The sequence below is a fragment of the Scyliorhinus torazame genome, chromosome 18 (genome assembly GCF_047496885.1).
Source record: "Scyliorhinus torazame isolate Kashiwa2021f chromosome 18, sScyTor2.1, whole genome shotgun sequence".
NCBI classification, from domain to species: domain Eukaryota; kingdom Metazoa; phylum Chordata; class Chondrichthyes; order Carcharhiniformes; family Scyliorhinidae; genus Scyliorhinus; species Scyliorhinus torazame.
The window spans coordinates 74,684,129-74,696,784 of record NC_092724.1 but is presented as its reverse complement, the minus strand read 5'-3'; the positions used below and the strand labels follow the sequence as shown (position 1 = coordinate 74,696,784).

Sequence of the window (12,656 nt, the reverse complement as noted above, 5' to 3'; positions counted from 1 at the left end):
CCGGGTCTGGCGATCAGAAGACATACCATTCCAGGGATAAACTACTCCTCTAACATTCACCTCTGCCTTTTCATCAAAATTCCACCCAGATCTGCGTGAAAAGGGCCCTTCACTTTAAGCAGGAACAGCCTTGTATGTGACCACTCACTCCCTCAGTTCCTTCCTCTTACTAGACCTTGTGTTCCCCTTATTTTGTCCTCATTTGTGAAGACAGAACCAAAGTATGTGTTTCATTGCTCAGCCATTTCTTTGACCCCTATTTTTCCTTTTTTCTGACTGTAAGGGACCTACGTCTTCACCAATCTTTCTCTTCACATACCGATAGAAACTTTACAGTCAGTTTTTATGTTCCCTGAGAGCTTACCCATGTACTTTATTTCCCCTTCATCAATCCCTCGTTGCTTCTTTGCTGAATTCTAAACTGCTCCCAATCCTCAGACCTGTTGTTTTTCTTGGCCAATTTGTATGCTTCCTCCTTACTAACTCTAATTTCCCTTGTAAGTTATGGATTGGCCGCCTTTCCCGTTTTACTTCTGTGCCAGACAGAAACAAACAATTGTTGCAGTTCTCCATGTGCTCCTTGAATGTTTGCCATTGCCTAAGCACCATCATCCCTTTAAGTAACGTTTCCCCAATCAATCAAAGCTAACTCACGCCTCATATCATCGTCGTCTTTGATGAAAAATTCTATCTTATTATGGTCGCTCATCCCCAAGTGGTATCGCACAACTAGATTGCCAGTGATTCATTTCTCATTACACATACCCAGTCGAAGACGGCCTGTTCTCTCATTGGTTTCTCAATATATTGGTCCAGAAAACCATCCCATATACACTTAAGGAATTCCTCCTCTATACTGTATTGTGGCTATTTTGATTTGTCCAATCTATATGCAAATTAAAATGACACAAAATTACAGATGTTCCTTTATCGCATGTGTCTCTAATTTCCTGTTTAATGCCATTCCCAACATCACCATTGGGGGTCTATACACAACACCCACTAATATATTTTGCCCCTTGGTGTTTATCAGCTCTACCTATACAGATTCCACATTGTCAGAGCTAATATCCTTCCTCACCATTGCACAACCTTTACCACTCCAATGGGCAAGGGCAGCAGACACATGGGAACACCACCACCTGCGAGTTCCCCTCCAAGCACCTCACCATCTTGACTGGCTGTTCCTTCACTGTTGCTAGGTCAAAATCCTGGAACCCTTCCTGACAACACAGTGGGCGTACCAATGCCACATGGACTTGCCACATGCCAGTGTTTCAAGAAGGCTCATCACCTTTCAAGAAGGTTTCATCACCTGCTCAAGGGCAACTGGGGTAAATGGCGGACGAGCCAGCGATGCTCACATCCTGTGAGTGAATTAAAAAATAAATCAGGACAAAGCAGCTGCGTGATTGGCACCTCATCCACCACCTTAAACATTCACTCCCTCCACCATGATGCACAGTGGCAGCTGTGTGTGCCATCTGCAAGATGCAATACAGCAATTCACCCCCTTGACAGCACCTTCCAAACTGGTGACTTCTACTATCTTTAACGACAAGGGCAACAGATGCTTAGGAACATCACCAGCTGCACCTTCCCCTCTAAGACAAACACAAAGCTTGGTGTTCCTTCACTCTTATTAGGTCAAAATCCTCCCTTCATAATAACTCTAAGTGTACGTAAACCACATGGTATGCAGCGTTTCAAAGAGGCAGCGCACCAGCACCTTCTTCAGAGCCATTAGGGACAGGCAATAAATGCTGGACTCGCCAGCAAAGCCCACATCCTGTGAGAATAACGAACATGTGCAGAAACCACCATCCCCAGACTGCTGTGGACAATTCAGGCTCAGATTTGAGGAGCAGCCATCCCCCAAAGAAACTGAAGTAATGGTGTTGAAATGGCATGGCCAACCAACAAATCAACATTCCTGGAAGCTGTCAATGATGTCCTGGGAACAGAAAAGAAACCACAGAGATTGGTTCCATAAAAACAGTGATCAAATTAAATAACTGGTACAGAAGAAAAATGCAGCAAAGATACATCAGCTGGGAAGAAATCTCTCCAGAAGAGCAAATGGAATCTGTAACAGAAGCGGTGTAGGATGCAAGGTGCATGGAGGATCAAAACAGCCAGAGAGGTTCAAGCCAATGCTGGTCAGCATGACATGAGGAATTTCAATAAAGTCCTGAAGACTGTCTGGTCCTCTCTCACGCAGCTCTTCGCTTGTTCTCAGTGATCAAGGGGCATCTTTCCCAACAGGCAATATGTCCACCATGGACTGGGAGAAAAGTGCAAATGAAAGAATTATCTGCAAAGTGCTCTCAGTGGTGGCATTGCTTCCTTCAAACAGCAAGGAATACAGGCAGCTAGAAAGTCCCAGCAATCCCAACAGAATCAGATAATTTATCATTGTCTACAGTGTGGAAAGCCATGCAGGACTCGTCTCCATAACCATACGAGAATGCACAACGGATGATTCCACACGCACAAGAAACAGCCATCTCCGATAATGAAAGGAAACTATTGATGAATATTCAAAAGTTCTTCTTTGTGCTAAAAATGAAGATTCACTAGATTTGAATGAAAAGGTTTTATAAAAGCTGCCAAGTGAATTAAAATAATACATTAGCACTGCTTCTAGAGATGAAGACCTCACCATTCTGTGCCCAATAGACTTTAGACACTGTGTAATTCCAATGGCCATGTCACCACACAGATGTGGACTCAATGAAGCAGTAATTAGAATGTTGACATGTGAATCCTAAACAACCACTTTGTCATGGAATAAGATTCATATTTAGGAAGCTGCTTTCTTCAATGATAGATTTTGAAATTATAACGTGTACATTTTAAGGAAATAGCTTATTCCATGAATAATACTGCACCCATGAGATGTAAACCTGTCATTTCAATTCAAGAAAACTGACTTTCATATTCAATAACTATAATAAGTCAGAAGGCCAAATTCATAACAAAATTTGTGTGTATGTCCCAAATATGTATTTATGTACACGCAGACAGCTTTATGGAGCTTCTTCCGGAGTGAAACATTTTGACTTTGTAAAGTCTTTAGTGAAAGAATTAGAAATCCTGAATTTAAAGATAATAGTTTGACGGGCAAATGTTTTGCACACCTCTGCTAGTTGCTTTAAATGCATCTCCTTAAATTCAAGGTCTTTACCTGGTAACCCCTGTGCATCGTGACATGGCTTTGCATCCCTTGCAGTCCATGATGAGGAAAGACTTGCAAGTGTGGGTGCACGAAGATATCAGGCATCACCTGGTATAATGAGACAAAGGGCCAGTGTAAATTTTCCACAGCCTCACAGCTATACATTCAAATGCTCAGAACATTTAGCTTAAACCTTAGAAAGACTTCAAACAGAGTACAGTGTGCAGCATTGGACTTCACATATAGGAAAGTTATTGGGACTTTAGAGAGGGTACAATTTATTAGGACACTGTCTAGTATGAGATTTGCTCTTGGTCTGTAGCCCTGTAGGTAGCAACAACTCAATCACAAATCTTGTATTCTTGATTAATTAGGGGATTTCTTATTAATAAGGGATCAGGGGTTATGGGAAGAAGGCAGGAGAATGGAGATGAGAAACATATCAGCCATGATCGAATGGCGGAGCAGGCTCGATAGGCTGAATAGTCTAATTCTGCTCCTATATCTTATGGTCTTATACAAATACAAGGACAGACTAAAACTGGATCATTTTTCTCATTCCAACAATGCAGATTAAGGGTAATACAATAGAAGTATTTAAAATTATGAATAGTGTAGATAGAAGCAGATTCTTTCTATTGGTTTAGAAATAAAGAACCAGGGATCATAGATATAGGATTAATTGCGTTTTAAAACAGGAGACAGGGGCATAGGATCAAACATACCTATAACTGTAAATAAAAACAGAAAAATGCAGGAAATTGCCAGGTCTAGCTGAATCTGTGAAGAGAGAAATAGAGTTAATGCTATCAACCCAAAATGTTAACTCGGTTTCTCTCTCCACAGGTGCACTAGACCTGCTGCAAATTTCCAGAACGTTGTTTTTATTTGAGGTCGTTTGGATTACCTGTAAAGTAACATTTTTGTTTAAGGAAAGTCCCCAAGAATGCTTTATTTATAACGGCTGTGCTTCCCCAGTCTGTTAACTGAAGTTAACTGCAGTTTTCCAACCGGCAAACTTATAGTCCATTCAGAGAAGCTGCAGTTTCTAAACTCCATCTATCCTCTACTGAAAATCATTTAGCATGAAACCCAAGGAAAACCATGGTTAGGATCAGCAACTGTGCTTCTTGCAAAATATCAGAATTTCTACCGAGATAACTTTGCTGAAAAGAATGTACATATGGGACAAATACAAAAAGTATAAGTTTAAGCTTTGGAACTGCTTAGTTTAAAAGGAAAATGGAGGAGTGAAGACTAAATTCTGCTCAATGTCAATCCCTGGTGGTTTAGTTGCAATGGGGAGAGTGAGGCCCCATTGTTTTACCAGGAAGAAGGTGCATGATGTTCACACCTACAGACAATGGGAAGGGCATATGTGAATTTGGGTAGACTGCTAGTCTCCAAGTCTCACAGGGACACATAGGACTCTCAAGCTTTATAAACAGTTATGCTTTGAACTAATTAATTCCAAGATAGAATGGAGTTTTGGGGGGAGTTAGAAGATAGCTAACTACTTTGATAAAGGGTCCATGTGATTCATAAAGGGCCCATGTGATTCATACTGCCTTGGCCGTTGAGAGGGAGCGACGCAACCAGTCTCTTGTTCAACATGCAAAATGCAGGTGGGGGCTCGTGTTTGGGCTGAAGAAACCAAGTTCATGAGGATGTAAACAGGACTGGAACATTCGCCTAGCTTAAGCAGAGAGGTGGAATCTACGTGGTAACTTCTGTTAGGGATTAGAAGTTAACTGGCTGGGAAAGGGAAGGAAGCCAGCCATCAGGAGCAAATAATAGCTTTGGGCTGGTTCTTGAAAAATGACGAGTCCACTTAAGATACAAAGTAAACTATAACCATACAGGGAGATTTGTGGTTATTTTAAAAGTTAAAAGGGGGTCTTTTCTGTAGTTTGAAGTGTAAGTTGCCTACAAAATAGTGTTTAGTCAATGCTGCCTTTAGTTTATTTGTTATAATAAAAGTCTTAAAAGTTAAATAATATATTCAAGGACTGCTATTTGTTTAGTATAAACAGCATGTTACATATGTGACTTTGAAAATGTATTATTCAATCAGTTAGTAAATTATATTCTGAATGATACCACCATTTAGGATCTTGGGTTAACAAAACACCAACTAATAAGAAACTAAGTGGAAATTTACAGTTGGACTGTATTATTCAAATTTCAAGGGTTCTCCATTTAAGCAAGGTTGTTGGAAATATCTGATGAAGAAAAGAGGCAGAACAGTTTGATCTTCCCACAGATTTTATACATTTTGGCTTGTCCCACTCATCTGTCCTTTCCCTGCAGCCCTGCAATTATCTTGTCATAAGATGCTCATTCCCTTCTGAAAGTCACAAGCGAGTCTACCTCCACCACGCCCTCAGGTGTGCATTGCAGATCCTAAACACTCTTTGCACAAAAACATAGAAACAAGGGGGCACGCCAATCCAGTCCGGCTGCACTGGGGGGGGGGGGGGATAGAGGGGAGTTGTGTGGGGGGGGGGTGCAGAGCAGATGTAATATCCACTGCTGTGTATGGTCTCTGTAAACTCTTATTTTCATTACACGTTTTGTGCTGATTGTGTACAAGAGTAGGGGTGTTGTTTACATGGATTTTCAGAAGGCATTTGACTACAAATGGGTGGCATGGTAGCACAGTGGTTAGCACTGTCGCTTCACAGTGCCAGGGACCCAGGTTCAATTCCCAGCTTGGGTGACTGTCTGTATGGAGTTTGCACTTTCTCCACGTGTCTGCATGGGTTTCCTCCGGGTGCTCCGGTTTCCTCCCACAGTCCAAAGATGTGGTTAGGTGGATTGGCCATGCTAAATTGTCCCGTAGTGTCCAAAAGGTTAGGTTGGGTTACTGGGACAGGGTGAAGGTGTGGGCACAAGTAGGTTGCTCTTTCCAAGGGCCGATGCAGACACGACGGGCCGAACGGCCTCCTCTTGCGCTGTAAATTCTATGGCATCCCACACGGCAGACTGGTCAGAGACCTAACTGGCGATGGGACATAGGGGAATATGACAAGTTGGTTGTAAACATAGAAAATAGGTGCAGGAGGCGGCCATTTGGTCCATCGAGCCTGCTCTGCCATTCATTATGATCATAGCTGATCCCCCCCAGTCTGTATAATTTAGTAACTCCATTTTCAACCTGTCCTGTCACTTTCAATGGTTTATACACATGTACACCCAGATCCCTCTGCTCCTCCCTTTGCTCCTGAATTGCCATAAGAATTGTTCCATTAATTTTGCATCGCCTCTCATGCTTCTGAACGAAATGTACTCCTTCACACTTCTCTGCATTAAATCTCTTCTGCCATGTCTGCCCGTTCCACCAACCTGTTTGTATCCTTTTCAAGTCTATCACTATCCTCCTCACAATATCATCTTCGAATTCTGAAATCAAGCTCTGTGCACCCAGGTCTATGCTTATAAATATAAATCATGTTTTTAATAGGTTTGAATTAAATAATTAAACGTCTGAATAATGAAATTCTAGTTATGCTAAAGACTAATGGTTCAAAATAAAATGCCTACCGGCACTAATACCTTTCACTTAAAAAGCCGTTTTACTGACATTTGGGGACTCAAATTATTAACATATAGGAAAACAATATAATAGTAGATTTAGAAATGATGTGACATAATTGAAAGCTTGCCTAGATCTCAAAAATGGACAGGCACTGTCCAAGGTGTGGGGAGGTGAGATTCAGCAGAACACAAAACAAGAACCCAGCTAAACTAGAGAAAGGAAGGTTAAACTCTCCCGGTGACCAAATCATCTGTTCTCTGTACTTCTGACAGGCATAATCCTGCTAAGGATTTACTCCTGGAACACTTCCATCCCTTCAAAACCAGTTGCTTCACCTCAGTCTACTGATACAAGGCCCCATGATATATTAATTATAGAGCGTCACACAATTCACACACAAAAAAATTCATCATTATACAGCTGGTATGCCTTACAGGAACACGAGACAATGAAAGGGGAGTAGGGCACACCACAGCTCAGGCATATCTTTATTTTACTCATGTCTAGCAGTTAACAGATAACTGGAGACAGATACACGCTTGCCAATATTATAATTAAATGTACGTGCCCAGATTATGATTAGTTATTATACTCATATGTTATACCTTATGTAATCCTAATTATTAGTTATTCTTTTGATTGATGTATGTTATTTACTTGAAAGATAAGCAAATATATAATTACTCTGTATTTTCTATGATCGGGGACCACCCAAGAGCAAAGAACAATACAGCACAGTAACAGGTCCTTCGGCTCTCCAAACCTGTACTGGTCATGATATCAACCTTGGCCAAAACCCACAGCACTTCCCTGTGCCGTATCCCTCTATACCCATCCTATCCATGTATTTGTCAAGATGCCTTTTGAATGCTGTTAATGTATCTGCTTCCCCAACCTCCCCTTGCAACACGTCCCAGGCACTCACCACCCTCTGGAAAGAAAACCTGCCTCGCACATCTTCTCTAAACCTTGCCGCACAGACCTTAAACCTATGCCCCGTGGTGACTGACCCCTTCACCCTGGGAAAGAGTGCCTGCCCATCCACTCTATCCATGCCCCTCATAATCTTATAGACCTCTAGAAGGTCACCCCATAACCTCCATCGTTCTAATGGATGCTTAGCTCCACTGCTATAGCTGAAATAAAGTTTTCAAATTGAAACTCATTGTCTGGTCAGGGGAGTGAGGAACACTACAGGTGAAATGGTTGTGAAACTCCAGCAACAAACTATCTGAGCCTTCTGTGGCTTGGTTACCTCAGCATGCAAATCCTTCTGAATCTAATTGCACTGATCCTCATGATTTGTCCTTCCTATTTTGGCATAACTTTCCAAGTACATGTTCACATCTATCACGTACAGAATCGACCAAAAAAGCAAACAGAATGGTGAACGATATGGAGAAGCTATTTGAGTGTGCGCATGGGGCACATCATTCTGAAACTGGCACGACCAAAGAATGTGAGTTTTTATGGGGAGACAGTGATGTGGTGGTAATGCCACTGGACTCTTAATCCAGAGGACCAGACTTGTGCTCTGGGGACATGGGTTCAAATCCCATTTCAGCAGCTGGTGGAACTTAAGTAATTAATAAATTAGTAATTGAAAACAAGTCTTGTAAATGGCGATCAATTGCAGTAAAAAGCCATCCGGTTCACTCATGTCCTTTAGGAAATTTGCCGTCCAAATCTATTCTGACCTATGTATGACTCCAGACTCTCAACAATGTGGTTGACCCTGAGCAAGCCGGCCAATTAGGGGTGGGCAACAAAAGCCGGTGCAGCCTGTGATAACCACATCCCATGGAAAGAATGAAGGAAAACTGCCAACTACAGCAAACGCAATATTTTTCAAATCCAGCCCAATTTGGGTATTAGAATTTGCAATGTCAGGTCAGCTGCAAGGTTTTCCTGTGCTTTTATGTGTGACATTTCCTGATTAATAAGGTGAATCTGTTTAACGGGGCTTTCAAACTACCTCTTCGCTAGGCTTCACTAACCAGGTTACCAGGAAGCAACATGCAACAAAACATTATCTACAGCACATCCATTCTCAAAAGATCTGATGAAACTTAAACAAGAAGAAACATCGAAAAATTTCAAAAGGGACATGATTTGCTCCGTGGGCAAGGACTGAGCCAATCGCAAGAATGTTTTCCTGAGGACCACTTGACATTGCAGTCTCACAAACTTCCTCCAACACCATCATTTGGACACATTTTTTGTTTCTTTAGCCGTTACCACAAAACCTTGTGTTATTTAATCTCTCTTGCCCTCCACCCTATTACAGGCCTTGCACATTGCTCAACCCAACCTCTCCCCTTTCAATTGCTCAAAACCCCTTTCAATTGCTGAAAACCTATCTCAATTCTATCATTCCTTAGGTCTGATGAAGGGCATCATCGACCAGAAACACTGCTCTTCCTGCTCCACAGGTGCTGCTGGACCTGCTGACTATTTTTTCTGTTTTTGATCATTCTGCCACTCAAGCCTGCTTCGCTATTCAATCAAATCATGGCTGACGTGTACCTCAAATCCAACTACTTGTCTTTGCTCCATGTCGAGATAACCAACAAAATCCTTGATCTCAGTCTTGATCACTTTAATTGATCCATGGTTTCCACAGCCTTTTTGGGAATTTGTTCAAGATATCCACTAATCTCCGAGTGAAAGATTATTCTGATTTCACTCTTAAAAGGTCTAGTCAAAATTTTCAAAATTATGCCCTCTTCTGGATTCCCTGCCAAACATGTCGAGGAGGTCTATTGGTGAAGGTCAACTGCTCGCACAGCAGAAAATCTACAGATACTAACGGATAGAATGAGTAAAGTGGTGAAAGCTCAGGGCCTGAAAATTAATGTAAAAAAGATTAAAGTATGAAGAAATAATGGTGGGAAAGTAGAGGCCAAGATAAATGCTTAACCAGAGGAATAGGGGCTTGGGAAGCATCTTGTCAGAAGATGGTTACTGCAAAAATGAAATCAAAAAGTACTGAGAAGTTGAAACTTTTAGTCGAATTCTGTTCAAAGAATGACATTTTGACAAAGGAAACCTTCATCACAAAAGCTCCTAATGACTATTTAAATTTATCATGTATGAATCAAGGACAATTAAAGATTAAGACTATTTTAGAAATGGTACAAAAATAGTCTGTAAAACATTTAAAACCTTGTCATCAGGAGTTCCATTTAGATGTGACAAAAAATGTAATGATTCAATACTAATTACTCCAACACCAATTATTTCAACCTCAAATCCCGAGAGCCATCGCCAATGGCTCTATGGCCAGCGCAAACAGCAGCGGCGACAGCAGGCACCCCTGCCTCGTACCCCTGTGTAAGTCAAAGCTTTGTGAGCTCATATCATTCATCCTCACCCTCGTTCTTGGCGCCAAATACAGTAACCGCACCCATGCCACAAATCTCGGCCCAAACCTAAACCTTCCCAAAACTTCGAACAAGTACCCCCACTCCACCTGATCAAATGCTTTCTCCGCGTCCATGGACACCACCACCTCCGGTACCAGAGCTCTCGACGGATTCATCACCACATTCAACAGCCGTCTGATATTACTTGCGAGCTGCCTGCCCTTCACGAAGCCTGTTTGATCATCTGTAACCACCCCCAGGACACAATCCTCCATCCTCCCCGCCAACAACTCAGCCAATACTTTCACATCCATGTTCAATAGTGATATGGGTCTAGACGACCCACATTCCACCGGATCCTTCCCTTTTTTGGGGATTAGTGTGATTACTGCCTGCTTCATCGTCTCCGGCAACGGCCCCTTCTCCAGTGCTTCATTAAATGCCCCCAACAGATGTGGTGCCAGGTCCGCCACAAATTCCTTATAAAATTCTGCCGGGTAGCCATCCAGCCCAGGGACCTTCCCGACTTCATACCCCTGATACTATCCAGCACCTCCCCAGGGGCTCCTCCAACGCCTGCCTCTTTGCTTCCTCCACCTTGGGAAATTCCAGCTCGTCCAGAAACTACATGTCCCCCGCCTCTCCTCCTGGGTCTGCCTCATAAAGTCCCTGGTAATTTTCTCTAAATGCCTCATTTATCTTCCCTGGCTCTGACACCACATTCTCAGCCCCAGTCTGGATCTTCAATATTTCCCTGGATGCAGCCTGCCTCCGCAGCTGGTGCGCCAGCATGCAGCTCGCCTTCTCCCCATACTCGTACTGCACCCCTCTTGCCCTACACAGTTGCCCTACCGCCCTCCCAGTTTGTCAGCCTGTCAAATTGCCCTGCAACTTTTTCCTCCTCGCCAATCCCTCCACGGTGGGCACCCTCAAATATTCCCTGTCCACCTCCACTATCTCGCTCACTAGAAGGTCATGTACTGCCCTCCTTTCCTTATTCGCACAAATCGTAAATCAGGTAATTTCTCCCCGGACAAGTGCTTCCCAAAAAATGCCCGCCGACACCTCCCCATTCTGATTGAACTCCACATAATCCCTAATCGCCAACCGCACCATATCACAAAAACCTCCATCTGCCAACAACCCCGAGTCAAACCTCCACCCTTTGCTCTCGTCCCGTACTGAACCGAACATCCAGCCAGTGGGGTGCATGGTCGGAGTTAACTATCCCCGCATACTCTGCCCCCTGCACCCCAACCAAAATCTCCCGACTCACTACAAAGTAATCAATCCTCAAATGCACCTTATAGACGTGTGAAAAGAAGGAATACTCCCTTCACCCTGGGTTCTGAAAGTGCCATGGATCCACCATACACATCCTCTCCATAAACCACTCCCAACTCCCTTGCCATTCGTACCCTACCCATCGTCCTGGGGCTCGATCTATCCATCCTCGGATCCAGGACACAGTTAAAATCTCCTCCCATGATCAACTGGTGCATGGCCAAATCCGGGATTGCTGCCAGCAACCCCCTCATAAAACCCACATCATCCCAATTTGGGGCATACACATTTACCAACACTACCGGTGCCCCTTCCAATACCCCACTCACAATCACATATCTCCCACCTGGATCCCTCACCTCCTTCGCACTCACGAACCCGATTTTTTTGCTCATTAAAATCGCCATACTCATCAATTTCAAATCAAACCCCAAGTGAAAAACCTGCTCGACCCACCCCTTCCTTAACCCAACCTGGTCCTTCACACGGGGGTGTGTCTCCTGCAAAAAGGCAACCTCCGCTTTCAAGCTCCTGAGGTGCGCGAACACCCGCAACCTTTTAACCGGCCATTGAGTCCCCGGACGTTCCACGTTACCATCCTTACCAGAGGCACGCTCCTCCAATCCCCTCTACCGTCCGTCATCTTCCCCACTTAACCCCTGCCCCTTTAATTCCACTCTGCACCTAGCCCATCCCAGATGGCCCCTTTCTTCACCCGTGACCATATCATCTCTCACCCCCTGCCGCATTGCAGAAACACCCCCCCCCCCCCCCCTCCGCCCCTGGATTTTCCCCTTCTTCCCCACCCCCCCACCCCTCTTGGCCTTCTTCCCCACCACTTCACTTCCATTCACCAGCATAACCGGTTAGCGCGGCTGCCCCTGCCCAAAGGCACATCCTAATGACCTCCCGTCCCTCTTCTCCCCCCCCCCCCCCCTCCCCGCTCCAAGAAGAAGGCCTCCTGCTGGCCTTACCCTCTGTAGCCAGTTAAAATGGCTAACTCCCGATTTAGAATGGCTAACTCCCGATTTAAAATGGCGAACGGCAAAGGCTGATGGGAAAGTCAGCCAACAGGACACAAACGAGCAGCTGCGGGTTGAGTGTGTATTTACCTCTGGAAAGGCCAGACAAGATTGATACCGGCAACCATCAGCATAACAAAACACCAGCCATCTGCATATTAATGAGCAATCCCCGGGAACAATGAGCAACCTTTAGAAATATAAAGCCAAACCAGACTCTGTGGCGCCAGCAGAAGTCTACACAATGGGAGGTGAACGACCACCTCAAG

At 43.9% G+C, this 12,656-nt stretch overlaps 1 protein-coding gene across 9 annotated transcripts in view; it reads right to left on the bottom strand.

The window, feature by feature from the left end:
• Nucleotides 1-12,656, bottom strand: part of LOC140395308 (uncharacterized) — a 242,710-nt gene that overhangs the window by 68,888 nt on the left and 161,166 nt on the right. For 8 of the 9 annotated variants that reach the window (XM_072482912.1, XM_072482917.1, XM_072482919.1 and 5 more), the window contains one exon: nucleotides 3,188-3,286. The exons of the other annotated variant lie outside the window; for it this stretch is intronic. In XM_072482912.1, coding sequence (XP_072339013.1) covers nucleotides 3,188-3,286 — 99 coding nt within the window. The remainder of the gene's footprint in view (nucleotides 1-3,187; nucleotides 3,287-12,656) is intronic. 9 annotated transcript variants of the gene reach the window in all.